The sequence below is a fragment of the Oreochromis aureus genome, linkage group 5 (genome assembly GCF_013358895.1).
Source record: "Oreochromis aureus strain Israel breed Guangdong linkage group 5, ZZ_aureus, whole genome shotgun sequence".
Lineage (NCBI taxonomy): Eukaryota > Metazoa > Chordata > Actinopteri > Cichliformes > Cichlidae > Oreochromis > Oreochromis aureus.
This window is the reverse complement of record NC_052946.1, coordinates 16,382,366-16,401,676: the sequence shown is the minus strand read 5'-3', so window position 1 is coordinate 16,401,676 and position 19,311 is coordinate 16,382,366. Positions and strand designations below refer to the sequence as shown.

Sequence of the window (19,311 nt, the reverse complement as noted above, 5' to 3'; positions counted from 1 at the left end):
GTCAAGGTCAGCATTTTGGCCGATGCCATGTTGGTTGTTTGGAGACTGAATGACTCCCCTAAATCTGCTGGCACTTATACCTAAACAGACAGATGTGTTTACCATACCATAAAACAGTCAAAGAAGGTACGACCTCTCTCATGACCTTAGGATATGTATATGCCAGAGCACCTGTCAATGAACCCACCCAAGGCCTCGACTCAATAATCCAGGTGGATATTTATATACATTTCTTTTTCTACCAGGTCTTAAAAATGCCTTTTTTTAATGCTTTAAAGTTTGGCTTTTTATCATCATGACTTCCTCTGGCAGCTAACTTCAAGTGGCAGGAACCACAGGTTTGTGCACTTCCTCGCTGGCTTCATTTTAAACTCATATATACATGGCTATTTGAGAATAATAATTTCTAAATGTAAAATTTCAGAGAATCTGAAGATTTGTTTCTCAGGGTGACATAATAAAAAGTCAGACTATCCAGACAAGAGACAAGAACCTAGTAGTGTAAATCACTGAATGGCCTCACCGTTACTGAACACAGTTTGACGCTTGAGTCACAAATACAAGTTAAAGCTGCAACATTCAAAGAAAAAATCCTATGAAAACAAGATCCAGAAATGGTGCCACCTCCTGTGAGCCTGAGCTCATCGAAAAGACAGCATTTATACAAGCTCACATTAATGCTGAACAGTATACACAGGTACTGTAGTGACATGTGCTAGCATCCAGAAAACATTTTTTCATAAGAGGCCCTTGTTTATTTAGCAAGGCAGCAGTTAACCACATGCTAAACGAGTTAGGACAACATGACTTTACAAAAAAAAGAAGTTTGCGTGCTGAACTAGCATGCAGGGCCTGGCTCTACCACCAACTGGAGACATTTGGTGCATTGTGAAATGACAAATATGACAACCAAACTTTTCAGAAAGAACTGAAACACCATCACAATAGCATCAGCAAACTGCTTTGGTTCATTCTTCATAAAAAAAAAAATTAATTCCATTTAGTTTCACTTCACTGTGTTTTTTGCCTGATGCGCCCCACTGGCAGTACCTTTGTGTCCTACCAGTGGGGCCTTCCCCGCAGTTTGAGAACCACTGGTGTAGAGTTTCCATGTTGACCCTATGGTCTGGGTGGTGTTTTTGTGGGTGCTCTGATTTCAACCCACAGTCCAAAGACATGCATGTTTGTTTAAATCACAATTGAATTAAAGGATTTTTCATTCTGTGTTTATTGACTGTGACAGTTTAACATGTAATAAAGCGGAAGTGACTAAAGGCTGCAAAATTGCACAACACAGCGCAAACAGAAGTAACCATGTGCACGTAAGAATGACTGGATTAAGCCAAACTCTCATAAGATACATCATAAGAAAATATTTAATATCCACTTCGTTTCTAAAATGCTTGATGATTTTACCTTTTAAGATGTCTAAAAACGATTTCAATGAAACATGCTGACATTTCAACTGGTTTCAAAGAGTAACAGTTGAAAAAGGGTTGAGAGAAACTGACAGTGGCTACGCTGGCAATTTTGTCAATTTTTTGTGTTATTTTATTCGGTCAGTGCCGGTTTCAGTGTAAGAAAAAAGTCACTTTGTTCCCGAGGCTCTGTATTAAAGAGGTAGTACTGCATGACTGCAACTCTGGTGGAATTGAGAATACAATAGAGAAGCATTAGAGGCTTTTTAACTGTCTCTAATTGACTTCATTTACAGGTTATTCCTACTTTCATTGGGTTTTTCTGCTTCCTACCGCTGCAAGCGAAGTTTTAGAAGACGCCAAAAGCACCCTGGTCAAACAGGCTGGCGAGCAGGTCTGGTAGGTGTTTCCAATCAGGACTTGTTGACTGAAGTGATGTCAGAATGCCCTTCGAGTAAAAAGACAAAAGCCGATGAGAGGCTTTATTTCCAGTACACACCCACAGTGTTATGCAACATTTGGAAGTAGATATACCAATCAATCTGAAATCTAAAAGAGACACGAAATAAAATGATATTGCCACAAAACACTTTCTTTTACAATTAATCACATTAAAACAACACAGACTTTAAAAGGTCATAAGGCAATTGATGCAGGGAGTGACTTCTTAATGCGGAAGCTGCAGCAGCTTCAGTTTTAATGATGAAACTCTAATCTAGCAACAATGATTACTCATCCATTATTTACATCACGCATCACTGAGAGTGAAAGTTTTTCTTCACAATGACAGCACTACTCACCAAAGAGGAGGAAATCAGCAGTAATTCCTTTTTCCATTATTCCAATCAGAGACTGAAACATCACCGGGAGTTCCTTTAATTGCACCGGACTTCCTCCTCCTGTAAACCCATTCACATGCATGCACCTGTGCAGTCCCATGCATGTTTAACCTGTTCGATACCTGGTAAAAAATCCCCTTACTCCACACTATAAGAGGACACAGGATGGAGGCACAGAGACACAGCTTCACTAGAACTCTCCCTCTGAGTGACACGCGCACAGGTGAGTCTGAATACAGGTGATGCTTCTCTAGGCAATGATAATGGTAGCTGATGGACTTGACATAGTGTTTCCTTTATTCTGGATATTGGTAGTTTATAAACAATTTTTTTAAATGATCCAGTATCCATTTATATATCTATAAATGCTCATAAAGTATTTTTTAATTTGAGGATTTGAAGTTTTTTATCTGTTTTGATGATCTGAGGAAACTGTGATGAACCTTTTTCCTAAATTAATCAACAATCAACAATTTTACATAATACACAATTCTTACAAACCGAAACGCTTCTGTTAGCTTTCTCACCAGATCGCCATCATCAGGATGAAGATGCTTCTCGGCTGCTCTGCTTCCTTCCTCCTCCTCCTGCTGCTCAGCTGTCTGACTGAACCTGCGGAGAGCCGAACTCTGCATCTGGACAGCTGCTCTGTCAGTGTTCACACACACGAGCTGCGCAAATACTACGCACACATACGATCAAACGCGGTGAGTTCAGCGAGCAGTCGTGCAATCGAAACCTCTGGCAAGAACTTGCACAAGTGTAACGTCAGATTAAACTGGCAGAAAGTCGTTGTAACTGGATCCTGTGTTTTTCTTTTCTTTTGTGATAGATTTCGGAAGACAACGAGATCGGAATGAAACTTCTGGATAGATCACTGATGAAAAACGTTCAGGTGAGCTGTTGCGTTGTGTTGCCACTGAGTCATGATGATTTGCCTTTTATATTTACTTTTGCTTCCCTTTTTTTTTTGACAAGTGTCTTCCACATATTAAGTCTCTATCACCAGTATATTGGCTCTGAAAATAGGTTGTGAAAGGTGCTAGAATCTGACTTTCGCCATGTCCCCCTCAGGATGGTCAGACATGCTGTTTCCTGCGTCTTGTGCTGCGTTTCTATGTTGAGAGAGTGTTCAGCAACTATGCCTCATCTGAGCCAGAGCAACAACGCTGCTCCAGCGCTCTGGCCAATGCTTTCGTGAGCATCAGAAGAGACATCCATAAATGTGTAAGTTTGCTCTCCAGTCTCAAAATGTGCCTTATTTAATGAAAAGCTGTCATAGATTGTAATGATAATTGTGCTTTTCTGTGTATAGCATTGCCAATGTGGAGAAGAAACCCAGAGAACAATTGATTCAGTGCATGCTGAGTTTATCAAGGTAAGACACACAATAAAATCTAGATGCTCAGTAATAAGCCCCAAGATCAGTTGTTGTGATTTTCCTAATATAACCTAGTTAGTTAGGAAATAGCTGTGATCTGTGAAACTTTGTTGTATGTCAATAATATCTTTAATAATGTTACTTTTTGTTTTGGATTTCAACAAGAAACAAACACAAAAGGGTTACTGTTCAGAAACACAGCACACAGAGAAAATACCTAAAACTGCAATGATTTCTAAGTCTTGTAAACTAATTTTTATTCACAATAGATTCTCTGAGTCTTTTGATGATATTATTTACTGCAGATGACGAGATAATCAAAGCAGTTTTACTTTATTCTGAAATTATTCAACAATTAGCTGATGTTTTTGCAGATAGTTGAATCTTTGTCTATCTTTACGTATGAGAAACTCTGCCTCTCTAAGAGGCCCTTTTTATACCCAGTCACGTTACTGAAATGCTGCCAATAAATTGAATTAGTTGCAAAATGTTCCTGTATTGACTTTCTCAGCCTTTTGTTGCCCCTGTCTCGACTTTTTCGGCGTGTGTTGTCACCTTCAGATTCTAAATCAGTTAATTTTTTCTCAGTTTAAACATTTGATATTATTTCTATGTTCTATTGTGAATAAAATCTGAGTTTATATGATAATCGTATCACCTTGCACATGTTGTATTTTTTAGATTTATTTATTTTCTTATCTAACCCTTTTTTCCATTTTTCCCTTGTTCCTCTTTCTGCTGAGCAGCTACAAGCAAACAGGGCAGCACAGAAGGCAGTGGGTGAACTGGACACTGTGCTGGAGTGGCTGGAAGCACTGGGACCCAAAACTCAAAGAAATTGAGCTGCTCTTTACAAATGTGCTAATTTAAGTTTTGTGACATGTTGCATTTCTATTTTTTCACTTGAAAGAACTTGTATCCACTAATGTGGACTGAAGTTGTTTGCTATATTTATAACTAAACAAAAACAGACATGTATACTTCTGAGGAAGCTGTTACTGTAAGATTGTTTACTAGACTTAAATGTTTGTTTTTATTTTTGTAAATACTTTAATTTAAAAATCAATTAAAGAAAATACAACTGTACTGTGTGCTCTCTGAGAGTTTCCTGTCAACAGCTGATGTCTGCTCTTCATTACCATCTAGTGGCCATCAGTGAAAATGCAGTTTTCTGAAACTGTTTGTCCTAATACCAGATTAGGAGCCTGCTCGTGTGTCTGCTTCTGTGCTTTCTGAAATTGTCTCAAATCAGTATTCATGGTGTAGCCCACATTTTATCACAGTCTAGTATTCTGCTTCGCACAAACGCTGACAGTATCTGGGAACATGTGGACAAATTGCTTTATTCTGTTGTCAGGACTGACATCAGTCCAAAGGCATTGTTTATGATTTTTATGATATTTGGGATTTAGTGTTAAAGGGGATCTTTTAAAGTCCAGACACGATAAAGTTATGGCTGGAAGTCATGGTGATGCTTCCTCTAATATATAATCTATATTTGAAAGAAGAGAAGAGAAGAGAAGAAGAGAGAATGTGTTTCACTTACTGTTATCAGATCAAATCCATTTAATCTGATGTGTCTTTTTTATGTGCAGCAGATGTACAGCTAGTAGATAACTTGATCTGGCGGGCTGCTCTGCCTTCTCAGCTTCTTAATGCGTGGTTTGTTTTATGCCTGTAATACTGTATGACTGGGCCTATTAGTTCCAATAAATCACCTGAGAACAAATCAGCCTGTCACGTCTGCAAAAAGAATTAATTGAGGGACATTATCTGAGCAAGCTTTAAGGGACATGTTGAGTCGGCTTTGATCCTACTGCTTGAACTAAGACTTCACAAATCTAAGAAACACAATGACAACATTCAACAATTTGACTTAACAGGACACACACATGCTTTCATGATTAAGAGTGGATGTGTAGCAAGCCCTCTGGCTCTGTCTGAACAGACATCTGATTACTAGCTGCTTGAATACATGCCAATACTGTGAATGTTGTGTCAAATATTACAAAGGAAATTGCTTCCTCTGATTATTAATCACTGCAGCAGCAGAAACAACAGACGTGTGACAGAGTATACATGTAATCATGTCTTACACAGGAACAATAACGCCTCACAAAGTATGATAAAAAGAAGCACAGGGGAAAAAAACTAACACCTACTTACTGCAATTCTCATGTTCTGTGAATCCATAAAGCTGCTGGCATTTTTTTTTTCACTTTGCTGATAAAGGTTAAATTGGAGTAAAAGTGAAACCTAAGTTATGAAGTTCTAGCTAAAATGTTGTACTATCTTTCTTCGAAACTTGTGGCCAATTTATTTTCCTCTTCTGGTGTCACAATCTGCTGAAAAATGAAAATGAGATAAGTAGTAAACCTGATGTGTGGGATCATATTGTACAGATCTTTTACTTAGGCATGAATCCGTGTGCTTAGTTTCAGAAAATGTGAGCCAAGTAACGGATATATAAGCGATTGGATTGTTGACACTTACAGCTCTACTTACAACAATGTATAAGAACATTTTATTAATATCCACTGTAAATAAACTATTCTTAAGGAGGGGAAACAGGCTGAGTTATGCCAAATTACACAAGAACTGGACTGAAGATTAGCGCCAACAGTGCTTCTCACGAACTGATTAATCTAATTGTGAGATTTGATTTCAGCCAGCTGTGCTGCGTATCTTGTCAAAATTGATGGAACTATGAAAGCGGGAAAGTTTGATCAGGTTTTGATCCCATTTAAAAACCATCTGACTCACACTGGCTTCGATTTTCAGCATGAAATTGATACCAAACACACAATGGAACACTATCAGGCATGGATTGGCCTCCCCACAGCTCAGACCGCAATGATATTGGAGAAGTGTGGGATCATCTCGATAGAGGGAACAGAATAAAAGGCAACATCCAATGAAGAGCTTTAATCCTACTCCAACAACGTGGTGGTTCATCACTAACATCATATAGACACAAATATCCACAATCCTGATTACTTATTAGGACTCGCTCACCTCCTCCAGTATCGTTTGGCCCACAGCCCACAGTTAAAATTGAATCTAATAGAACAAAATATTAATATTACCAATAAGTCACCACATCAAACAAACCCAAGACAATCTCATCAGTATTCAAAAATGATTTAGGTACATGAATTTGCTTTCTGGCCCTACTCCTCAACAGACTATGTAATAACCTTTATCCACACCTAACAGTACAGATGTATAACTTACACAGCACATAAATATTTACAGGGTTCGCAGCAACCACAGAGAGGAGTTTGCGGATGGCCAAAGAAACTCTCACCCTCTGTTCCTAGAAAGCTTTCTCGAAACAGTTTTCAGAATGCAAATGCTTTTCCTCAAAGTCGTTTCTCATTTGATTCATCAGCACCCTTCTACGTCTCTCTCACTCTGTTCCTTTTTTTTCTTGCTCTCCGGGTCATGAGTGACTAACACCTTGGAGGACCAGATCAAAAAAAAAGTTTGACGGATATTACAGACGGATGTGCCACGATTTATGCCAGCAGTTCCGATCACTAATTCCAAGCACGGTGAAGGTATTATTTGACTTGATCACACTAATTGTGACTGGTTGCAAAGAGTCAGGATCAAATGTTCCAATCTAAAACATGTCATACTCAAACATGTCTCCTAACAGGCCGCTAGTGCTTTTGCAATCACCATTCTTCACCATTTAGGGAAATGCTGGTTTCCGTTCAATTCTGTTTCCTAGGAAGTATTACAAAAGCTCTGGAAGACCCTCAGTGGTGGGCGGCGTGGGCCACTATTTCACTAGCAAGCACCCTCGTTAGGGTGTGGAGGTGACTTAAAGCTGCATATAACAATCGAGGCAGATACGAAAATTTGACAAATAGAGAACGAGGAAAGTGATGACTTAGAAACCTCCCCTTGCCGAGACAGAACGTACACAGGGCTGCAAACAGCTACTGACATTCATCACACTTCAGTACAGAGCTACAGCAGTGGACTCATTCAGTTGGATATATATTATATCAGCATCATCTGGTTTCAGGCACTGTGCTAAAAATCGCTGATGGCAGATTCTCAGCACTCAACAGCACTCGTGTGTGACAGCATTAGAAACTTTTGAAGGGGTGAAGGGTTCAGACCAAAACTTACAAAGAGACATCTGAAATATGCAGAACAGGCAGATGCAAGATAAGATTTGCTCTCTTTTTATTTTTTCAGTAAAGCAAAGTGTGAAGAGGAAAGATTTGGCACGGTTTAAGTTGTCAGTTACATTTAACAGGATGATGTGAAACAACCACTTGACAAACATTTTTTTTTTTAACTCCTAGCACAGATGCGTTTTGGTAGTATTATGAAATCGCATACATTTTTTAAGTCAAAGTCAGGAATTCATTTGTATGGTTACTGTTCAGAAATGCCCAAGAAAAGCAGCTGTGTTAAACTTTGTGTGGTTTGCATTTTGTAGCATGCTGTTTCGAAAATAAGGAACAAATCGCTAAAAACTCTAAAAGACTTATATGGTCTGAAAAGAGAAGCAAGAATGGAACTTGCTTAAACATGCAAAAATCCTCTGGTTGCAAGAAAAGTTGAACTCCGTAGAAGTCTTCGAGAAAATGACCCTACTCTTCACTTGAGTTAAATATTTTGAGCTTGTAACAGTTTGTTTTCAGTTTATATTTCATCAAAATCGTCTTGTTCAGCATTCAGATGAACTAAAACACACTCTAAAGCCTTGATTATCCTTTGCAAGTCCTCTAGGGTCCACTTGAATCTGGGTCCTAGTCCTCTAGGGTCCATGCAGAAATCCCAGTGACCATAGAGACTTGTGTGTGGAGAGTTTATATTACACTGCACCAAATGTGCGTGTGCCCCAGACACCGGACTTCAGAGAAGCGTAACAAATATGACCACTCAGTTATCGTTTCTCCAGCTGTCCTTGACCATAGCAGAGTTTAATCCAGGCTTAAGAAGTCTGCTGCTACTAGCCACAGTTAGCATACAAAATAACACCTCAATACATTTTTTTTTGCCCTGTCTTCCTCCCCTCACTCCCAACCAGTCACGGCAGATACCTTCACAGCCAAATGATGTAAAATGCCAAGACAGTGCAGTCAAAGCCCAACCAAACTGCATCCATCTCTTGCATATAGAACCGTACGTCTCATGACAAATTCAGTTCAGTTCAATTCATTTAGCATTACTAACACCAATAATATACCTTAAACACATCAACCTGAGGACTCATCAAGGTGGGGGAAGAAACTGACAGGGCTCCTGAGGAGGGATTTTCTTTTCACTTGTCCCTCCTTCCTTTATATACAGACACACCGAAACACAATACACATTTTAATTTGTTTCTTTCCTGGAGAGTCTTTTGTTCCCACGTCTTTTCCTGCTGTCTAACCCTAACCCCTAACCCATGGGTTTTTTTTAAATCTTTGATCCACAGTGACTCAGTCACAGTTTTTTTTTTTATAACATCTAAGTTTAAAAGTTCCTGAAAGAGTCCAACCCGAAAGAGTACCTGACCACTTCTCTATAGAAAAACTAGAAAACTCTCGTCTCTGGGTCATAGCAAAAACCAAAGAATATCCACAGTGTCATCAGACTCAAGCCACAACTTATTTTCTCCCTGCGACAGACTGGTGACTCTGTGTTAGCCGGGCTGGGCTCAAGCCGTCCCGTGACCCTGATAAAGTTAATCAGAAGAGAATGACTGGATGGGCACAATTTCTGACAATTTTTTTAAATTTAGTTCAATTCAGTTTTATTTATATAACACCAAATCACAACAAGAGTCACCTCAAGGTGCTTTAAATTGGAAGGTAAAGTCCCTGCAATATTATGTGGCCGCTCTAAGTTCACTTCTATTTTTAGTAGTTTAGTGGGTCTGATAATACTATTAATGCTATTATTATTGTTGTTGTTGTTGTTGTCATTAATAAAAGATTTTTGTAAAGTAGGTCAATGATTCAGTAAACCAGTTTTATTCTGGCAGATCAGGCCAGAGTCCTCCTGCTTTGTCTCTTTCAGTTGCAGATGTAAGGACAATAACAGGGAAATTATTCACCTTTGCAGCTTAATTCTGGATAAAAGTCTGGCTGCCAAGTTCTGCCCTGTCTAAAGCAGTATTTTTTCAATTCAAGCAGATAAAAAGACTGTTGCATCCCTCCAGGTGTTATTAGGTGAAAGCATCTGTGTCTTTAATGGATGAAATAGACTGCATTTCTGGAACATTCCTACACTGACGGAACACATGTCAGAGTGAGAATATGCGAGTGCCCCCATGTGCATTGCTACCATTTAAGGGAAAAAAAAGCAGGTTTAACCATTTCCCTTCCAGTAAGTCTCCTCCCTCTCATATCTATCCCAGGTTTTGCTAGACATTACGACAAGGGGGATGACTTCTAACATTCAACAAGCACTTCTTCGGAAGTCTCACACAATACTTCATGGTCTCTCTCCAGAGGGCCTTTTCATCAGGCTCAAGAAATGGAACTTTTTGACAGATCCAAGCGTGAGTAGTATTTCCATGTAGCACTAACCCAGCATTATATTGTTTTGTAACACTAACCTACACACTAGCTTGAAAGCTATTTTACTGATTTTTCTAACTGGATCTCCAAGTTAAGAGACTTGCAGACATCAAAAATGTGATGCATTGGCCTCTATTGCAGTTTGTGCAACTTAAGTTGATTTTAAACATTTTTTACTGTTAAAGCCAGTAAATTCTGGGCATATTCGAGCTTATTCAGGAGCTGCTTTGCATGAGTTGGTTTCTGTTTTCATACGTAAACAGCCTAGCTTTTGTGCCTTTCAAGAATATATTTGATTAGGTCAGCATGTTGAGATGACTAAGCCTGCCTTCCTCGTTTGTAAACTGTCAAAGATTCCCATATTTTATTTTATTTTGCATTGCTGAGAATGAAAGAGGAACACACTAAATAGGCTTTTTTTCTTTTTCTTTTTCTTTTGCATTGATCAGAGATCCCTAAACCGGATATCATATTGCCCAGTGGCTGCATTTGATCCATTTGTGTTAGGGGGACCGGATCCCAATACTCGCTGTGCCAAACATTGCTCCAACCCAGGGATCCAGTCCCCCGGCAGAAACAGAGTAATATTGTGCATGCTGTCAGGAGGATTACCGTGATTTATACATCTGAGAAACCAAACAACCTCCAGCTAAGCAGATGGCACAACACAGAAGACCTACCTCCTCAGGCCAGGACTTTGCAATCTATTCACACCAACGATTTACACCTCTTATATACTGTTGGGGTTGGGGAAACCTGCAGTCAGCTGAGACTGAAGAAGTCCCTTGGATGCGTGACAAGACGTTTTTCCCATTGAAAACGTCACGTCCAAATGAACAGCATCAACTTTTTGGAATGAGTCAATTTTTGCGTCCAGAAAACAAGGAGGGAGATCAAGAGTGATAATCAGATGATGAGTACATCATGCTTTCTTTGTTTTCAAGACGCTAATTCGAGGCACTCATGAGCAGAAGGCCTGTCACAAGTCACGACTTAAAGGTCAAGTCATGACTTTACGTGGATTCAAGCAAAGTCAGTATTTCATTACCCATCACCTCACTGGGTTGATTTATCATTGCAGATGTGTTTCAAAACATGTCCCCTGTGTCAGTGTGGCTATTTGGGGAGCATGTTCATCACAATAATCTTACTGAGACTGGCTGGAAAAAGGGAAGAGGCAAAATGATCTTAAGGTTAGTTGTCAAGTATTCAAAATATCACAAGACGTTCAGTGAAACATCATGTTGGGATAGCTTTGGTCATCAGGTTTAAATACACATATGATGTTCATGCAGCTCGAGTGCCCAAAAAATAACATGCATCGTTTAATGATTCATTCACTCTGATTATTAGGGGGTATAATATCAAAACACTATGTAATTCGAAGAATATCTATTCGATTGTCTGGAGTGGCTGTAGCTCAGAAGGGAGAGCAGGTCATCTACTAATTGGAAGGTTGGTGGTTAGATCCCTGGCTGCTCCAGTCTGCATGCCAAATATGCATGTGCAAGATGTTTACCCGATGCATCCATCAGAGTGCGAATATTAGACAGAAAGCACTTGCACATAGGAAAAAAGTGATTGGGTGAATGAGGCATGTGGTATAAAGCGCCTTGAGTGCTCACATAGAGTAGAAAAGTGCTATGTAAGAGCCAGTTTACTTACTGTGTTCATATATAAAAAAAAAAAATATATCTGAAGAACAGCAGACCAAGCATGGAATTAAAACGATAAGAATCTATGAAACTGTGATTCATCATTACAGATGCACGGAGAAACTGTTATTTTTAATTTTCGCCAATTCAGCGTTTATACAACACATTAAAAAGGAATATGGAAAACATGAGCTGTCACAATGAGCAGTTCTTACTTATGTGCGGTTAACACCATCTTAGGCACATATGCAAATTACCAAATATGTGCATGTGCTTACGCACTTTGACTTTTTTTAAAAAACGCTAATAATACAGACAGTATGGAGAATGAAACCTAATTCTTGATCATATCAAACTGAAGCATATCAGTTACAAACGAAACCAGAAAGTAGATTAACGAGTGAGTAGGTCCGGGTCAGCTGAACGCTGTGTGCACAGGGAATTTCAGAGTGTCTCCAGTTGACAGATGACTACTCAACATGAGCGCAGGGCTACTTAAGTTTCACATCACACCAATAAGGGTTTTTCGTACCGCTTGTACAGCTCTGCAGAAATAATAAGTTTGTTGAGAACGTTTTATTTATTATTGCATGCCCGCGTATGTGCATGTGTGTTTCTGTGTGTGTGTGTATGTCAGGTTAAAACCACTTAGGTATTGGCAAAAAGCACTTGTATTAATGTATGTGTGAATGAATGAATGAGGCCTGTGGTAAAAACCACTTCAAGTGCTCAATTAGAGTAAATAGCGCTATATGAGCACCAGTCGATTCGCAGTCAAGTGTGCATCACATAATAAATAAATGATGATGAATTTGTTTTTTCATTTCCATCACTAAGCAGACCACATTCACCAGAGTGAGTAAGCTGGGAGGACAGTTCAGTGACTAAAGAATTACTCGTAAGTTCTCTGTTGGTCAACTACAGTAAACGAAGACAAAGCTCCAAGAAATTTGCTCTTTTACTGTTCTGAGCATTCTTCAAAATAGGCATCTATCCACCCCGTTACCAGCTGTCACATCAGATCTCATGCAACTTGTTACCACACCCATTCATGTGAGAGTTACTGGCGGTATAAGCGATACTTACTGACCCTGGTCATAGTAGTTGCAGTTGCAGTTCTGATAATTTCCTTTTTGAGAATTTCTAAAGCTACATAAAACTAGTGAAGACACACACACGCAGACTTCATAACAATTGTTTATGTTTATATAACCAAAGCCACAAAGTATAAACAATAACTGAAACATACCTGAGAAGAGTTGTGTGCTACAAATGAGGGGAAAAAAGAGTACACATACACACACACACGCGCATTCAAACGGACAAACAATGTGAAAGTGAAAGAGGAGTGTGGTGAATGTGACTGTAAAGACGCTTTAGTTTCTGATAAACTGACAAAAAATGTGATGCACAAGGCTGAGGAAAGGCATAACTACAATACAGAGTGCAAGTCATCAGGTCTGCAGAGCACAAGAAATTCACATTCGTCTGAATGCGTCTGCATTGTTATATCAGCTCGTTTCTGTCAAGTTCCAGGAGTGGGTTAGGTTTCAACTGGATGTGATATCAGCAGTAATTTCATGTAAAGTGCTGAAAATCGCTGACAGCAGATTCTCAGCACTGGTGCATGACAGCATCTGAGACAGAAACTGAGGTGAAGGGTTAAGAGCAAAGACAACAGAGACATCTAATTATTTACAAGGCATACGCCTCCCAGCCGACTGTTACAACAAAACGACAAGATAAGCTCTGGCTCCGCTTTGTCCCCATTTCATTGAAGCAAATTGTGAACAGGGCACGAAAAGGGATGTGTTGGCAGAAGAAAACCGTTGTTTGGTGTGGTGTGGGAAATATCACTGCTAAAGCAGTTCTTTGCGGTTTCGTTTGACAGGTTACCTTTTACAGACTGAGATGAAGGCGTAATGAAAATGTTAACTTAACTTTCTGACAGCGCAGATTCTTTTTCATAGTATCGTCAAATTGCTAAAACAAAGAGATAAAACTTCACGCACTTTGACTTTTGCAGAGTTCTAGTGTGAAAGTCACAACTCTGTCAGTTTACTTTATTGAATATTAAAATGAGACAGAAATGCAAATGGCACCCGAGAAAGGCAGCTATATTAAAATGTATGCGGTTTTCCTTTTTTTGGTGCTACATACTGATTCAAAACCAGGAAACAGCTTGTTATAATTGACGGATGGAGTACTGATGTAACCTCTGTACCAGAACAGAGAAGTCAACTATAAAGTGCCTTAGCCCCTAAAGAAAATGACCCAACTTCTCTCTTGATTTATTACCCCAGTAAATACTTTGACCTTTGAGCACTGTGTTTTCAGTTTCAGTAACATTTTCCTTGCCTAAGATTGCTGTTAAGATTTTTTCAGTCTTGAGAAGAGTTTTTGCTTGCTACAGGCAGCACGGTAGCACGGTGGTTAGCACTGTTGAAGGTCCTGAGTTCAATTCCACCATCAGGCCAGGGTCTTTCTGTGTGGAGTTTGCATGTTCTCCCCGTAAGCGGGAATGTGTTACCAGAGGCTACAGTTTGCATGGGCTCATCACAACTGGTGAGAAACGTCAGGTGTGATGAGTCTCGATTTGTGCTGTGACATTTGGCAGGGTGTTGCATCAACAGTCAGGCTGCTGCTGCCTGTATAATGTTCTTGGCACCCTTTAGTACCAACTTAGCATCACTTAACTGCCACAGCCTACCTACCTGAGCATTATTGGTGTATTATTGGATCCTTACTGGGTATGTTCATCCTTTTGTGATCACAGAGTATCCATCTTCTCATAGACACCTTCAGCAGGTTATCATGTCCCAAAGCTCAGATCATCTCAAACCGGTTTCTTGAGCATGACTTTGAGTTCACTGTACTCGAATGGCCTCCACGATCACCACATCTCAGTCGAACAGAGCACATTTGGGATGCGGTGGAACAAGAGATTCTCATCGTGGATGTGCATAACTGTCAAGCGAATGTGAACCAAAATCACTGAGAAATGTTTCCGACACCTTGCTGAATCTGTGCCACGAAGAATTAAGGCAGTTAAGACAAAAAGGTTTCCAACTCAGTACCTACCTACAACAGGAAGGTGTGGTGAAATGCTTAACTGGAGGCATGAAAACGGTAGCCCACAAACCAATGGATGACATCATTTTTGCTAATCTTTTGCATATGGTTTCAGGTATATCTCATGGCAAACGGGATTAGCATTACTAATACCAGTAACACAATTTCAACCTGAAATAATCATACCTTGATAACACCTCAGTTCTGTGAATGGCAGGTCTGAAGACCTCATTCATTGTGTGGTGTGGGTTTCTATTACTCAGGAGTTTATCTAGATAAATTACGTTCCGAATATTTGTCATTTTTGGAACGAAAAATGACGTATCAGACTAGTCAGAGGCATCTTAAAAGCAACTACAACCACATGAAATTATAAAATCACAATGCAGAGCGCATGCATGCACTGATGTGAAGTACGAGGCGTTTCCCATGAACTGGTCACTGCTGATTCATTTATTTTACATGGAGTAACTTCAGCTGTTCCCTTACTTCCTAAGGTGTTGCCCCATGCATAGATTTTACGCTGGATTGGCCTTAATGACATAACCATGGGACCAAACGAGAGTACACTAGCTCATGACCCTCCGAGGACGGAGTTTGTCGGCTCTCAGTCTCAAACCAGGGATCTTTTACACGTTCGTGAACGGGTGAACGACTACACCATAGATTTTACAGATAACAGATATCGTGGATAGATTTGACCACTTCTTGATTTTTTCCTCCCAAACCCAAACCGCAACGCGTTCCCTTGTTCTGTTTAGTTTTTGTAACAAACTGAAAGTTACACCATAATTTAGACATTTCAAATCTTCTGCCTTTAAAAACAACTTGAAACCCTTTTATTAAATCTCTTATTACAATATTATTGCAAAATGATGTGTGTGTCATGTGGTAAATGAACTTTAGCTTGACCCTTCATTTGTCTGCTGACTGCAAAGTCTGTTTATCACACAGAGGCGATCACAGAATGATCCCCCCCCCCAATGGGCGTATTTTGAAAATGCCAGTGTTGCCTAACATGCACGACCTAAGACGACGTGTGAATTGGACAGACTGATATCAAATATCTGGACTGCTGGACATTCCATTCAAAAAAAAAGTACTAAGGGGGGAAATACCTCTTACTCTGCCAACATTACTGAATCACTTCTCGGTGCCGTTTCCCTATTACAAATATGAATACATATATACGTTTTTTTAATGCAAAATGGTTAACTGAAAAAAGATAGTGGAATCTGAAGAAAGATTGCAGTAACTCCAACTCAAAGTGAAAAGCACTCTTATTACGTATGTCTGACATGCAGCGAGAATCCACAGCGTCATCATAGTCAAACCACAATTCATGTCATTTCCATATGGGGGTTCGATTTCCTTTGTTATTGTGAATAGAGTCATACGTTGCTTTTCATGGACTTTAAACACAGTTTTTACACTGAAAAATCAGTTTGGAGTTCTTTATCTGCTCATTTTAGGAACTTAGTAGGGTCGATGTGTGTAAACTTGTCACCTAAAAGCAACAGGTTGAATAAAAATTCAAAATATATAATGATAATAATAATGATGTGTGGAAGGATAACTATATTTACTATTACTGGTAGTGGTGGCAGCATTTTTATTATATATGCAATATTAGTACCATATGAAAAATCATTTTAAAAAAGAATCAATAGCTTCTAATTCAGTTATTGATCACAGAAAATGATGTCAGAGTTTATTTCCATGGTGTCAATACCAACCCATATGATGGGAGTGGTAGAACATATGCAACACACTAGCTGCTTCTAGGCCAAAAAAAAAATCCCCTTCATGTATGAAGCATGTTTAACCATTTCTCTTCCAGTAAGTCTCCTCCCTCCCTCCTCCCTAAAGGATCGCCAGATTTTGCTATAAATTAAGGCAACAGATGAGCTCTAGTATACACATTTTTCTCTTCTGAGCAATTCAGCAAGATCCAACAAAGCCTTTTGTGCAGCAGCAGCAGGAGCATCAGCATTTCTGTGGACCAGCTATTCTCTTCATTCCAGCCAGAATACTTCAGCATCTTATCCAGCAGAATGACTTCTCAGACCGTCCTCCTGTGCGTCCTGGCGCTCGCGTCTTTCTTCAGCTCTGCTTTGTGCTCTCCTATGTGCAACAACCACTGCTGCCGTTTCGTGGAGGGCTTCCCCGTCAGGCTCAAGAAGCTCAGACAGGACTATTCACGGATCAGAGATTTCTACGTGAGTATAAGCATGTTCTCTGCAGGCATTTTTGCAGCATCACCAGCCTTCCCCACAGCGGGGATGCTGCACTTTCTCACTTCTGCCTGTCAGTCTTTGTGGGTGCACGGGTCTCTCACGGCGCACTTACTATTTTTTTCTCCTTCGCTCTGTTTTTGCAGGAAGCAAACGACGACTTAGACTCAGCGCTGCTAGATCAGTCCGTCGAAGACTCCTTTAAGGTAAGATTCTAGAAAAAAAAAAGCCTCCTCGTTCTGTCTCGCGGAACCAGAAAATGCGCAGAGTTTAGGATTTGATAAGAAAAGCATGAAACTAACCACGCTGGTGTTCTGCTCCATCAGAGCCCGTTTGCCTGTTACGCCATGAACAGCTTACTGGAATTTTACCTGGACACGGTTCTGCCGACAGCCATGGCCGGAGTGACTGAAGAGATCAAGGACTTAAAGCCTCACGTGGAGTCCATACAAGAAATTTTCAATACCCTGAAGAGAGATGTCACCCAGTGTGTGAGTATCTGACACGTGTTAACTCCCACAGCAAAACAAACCGTGTAAATATTCACCTCGCGCTGCTTTAAGGTCACGGGTATCCTCTGTAGAATACGCAAGTGCATGCCTTAAAGTACCATTCAGTGGCTTTATATTACTTTTTTGTTATGTTCGCTCAAGTCGTTGAAGATGGCAAAAAAAAAGAAAGAAACTGCTGAATGCTATTAAAGGAGCAGAATTCAATCAAAACTATTTACAAGTAATCACTATGTTTGGTCAGGTGGATAGGGTTAGGTTGATAAAATACACCCATAAATTTAGTTTTATATTGATTTTTTTTAAAATAGCCGTTTGACTTTGTGTGATCATCTGCAAGGAAGTTAGCTTCTACTCTGCATTTACAAATATTCAATTATTCAATTTCTTAATTCATTGAGACAAAAAATTTCCAAGTACCCTGCGACAGGTTGATACGGGTTTAAGCGAGTGCTCACAGAACGAGTCAATACTGCATTAGTCATGTGATTTTTGAAATGCACAAGTGTGCATCTTCCAGATTGTGCAAAAAGGGAAGACAAGAGACTGAATGTTGCCGCCGAAAGGTTCTTTTCTTAATGCTGTCTGCATGCAGACCTAGTTTACCAGTAGTAACATCATGTCTCTTTTGCTCTTCTTACAGAGGAAATACTTCTCCTGCAAAAAACAGTTCGACATCAACAATCTGAACTCTACTTACACTCAGGTGAGTGTCAAAGTCTCACGTGCAGTGAGGCAATATTTGAAATCCTGATTTCAAAAGAACGTGCATGCTTATACTTTTCGCCATTTGTACTAAATGAACCTGTCTTTGCTCATCTGCAGATGGAGAGCAGAGGTCTATACAAGGCCATGGGAGAGCTGGACATATTGTTTAACTACTTTGAGACGTACCTGGCTTCTAAGCGACACAGACAATAACCTCTGCTCGAAGACCTGCTGACCCAAATCAAGATATGAAGCTCATCTCTGGGAGAAAAAGAACTTTTACAAGCATTGACAGATGTGAATTTTTTGTATGGGACTTACTGAACTGTTGTCTTTATTTTTTATGAGACGTTATAACTAATTTGTCCTATGGACAAGTTTCTGTTAGGATCCTTTTGAATCATTATCATTTTGTTTAAAAAAAGGACACTTTGTTATAATAATATTACATTTGTTATAATTATTTATAAAGATGTGTCATTCTGTGTTTTTTATATTTATTGTGCCTTCTGTTAAATTGCAATAAATTACTTTAATAATATAACAGATGTCTCTTTAGAGTTGCTTTCACGATATGTAAAAGCTGCTATCGTTTGCCATTAAAAGGAATAGAGCACTGAATACATCACATCCTGCAGTGCTGCAGTATACGTGAGGAACCATAGACTGCACTGTCAACATGCTGATGCACTAACCTCAAACGTGACCCATATACATCACTTACCAGCAGCAACACTGCTGTATCTTAACTTACCGTAACTCCAACTAGCCAGCCTCACCCTCAATGGCATATGCACACTTGCACGCATGCAAAAGTAATCTCACTTAGTCACACACATTTAGAACAAAACTGACAGGCAGACTAAAACCACTCTGTCATAATGAAGGAAGCACAAAGTCATGGGGAGCAATTGCAGATTGGTTTGGGAAGGGGTGGTGGTGAAAGCATCATACAACAGTCAATG

At 39.6% G+C, this 19,311-nt stretch overlaps 2 protein-coding genes across 2 annotated transcripts; both read left to right on the top strand.

The window, feature by feature from the left end:
* Positions 1-1,466: 1,466 nt before the first annotated feature.
* Positions 1,467-4,649, top strand: il19l (interleukin 19 like). The gene is made up of 7 exons (XM_031747881.2): positions 1,467-1,817; positions 2,268-2,480; positions 2,776-2,964; positions 3,090-3,152; positions 3,332-3,484; positions 3,573-3,635; positions 4,385-4,649. The coding sequence occupies exons 3-7, from the start codon at positions 2,803-2,805 to the stop codon at positions 4,478-4,480; spliced, it is 537 nt and encodes a 178-aa protein (XP_031603741.1). The 5' UTR covers positions 1,467-1,817; positions 2,268-2,480; positions 2,776-2,802; the 3' UTR covers positions 4,481-4,649.
* A 5,362-nt stretch (positions 4,650-10,011) lies between these two features.
* On the top strand, positions 10,012-18,874 carry il10 (interleukin 10). The gene is made up of 7 exons (XM_031747775.2): positions 10,012-10,149; positions 10,618-11,167; positions 11,250-17,114; positions 17,276-17,335; positions 17,456-17,620; positions 18,282-18,344; positions 18,464-18,874. The coding sequence occupies exons 3-7, from the start codon at positions 16,950-16,952 to the stop codon at positions 18,557-18,559; spliced, it is 549 nt and encodes a 182-aa protein (XP_031603635.1). The 5' UTR covers positions 10,012-10,149; positions 10,618-11,167; positions 11,250-16,949; the 3' UTR covers positions 18,560-18,874.
* The last annotated feature ends 437 nt before the right edge of the window (positions 18,875-19,311 follow it).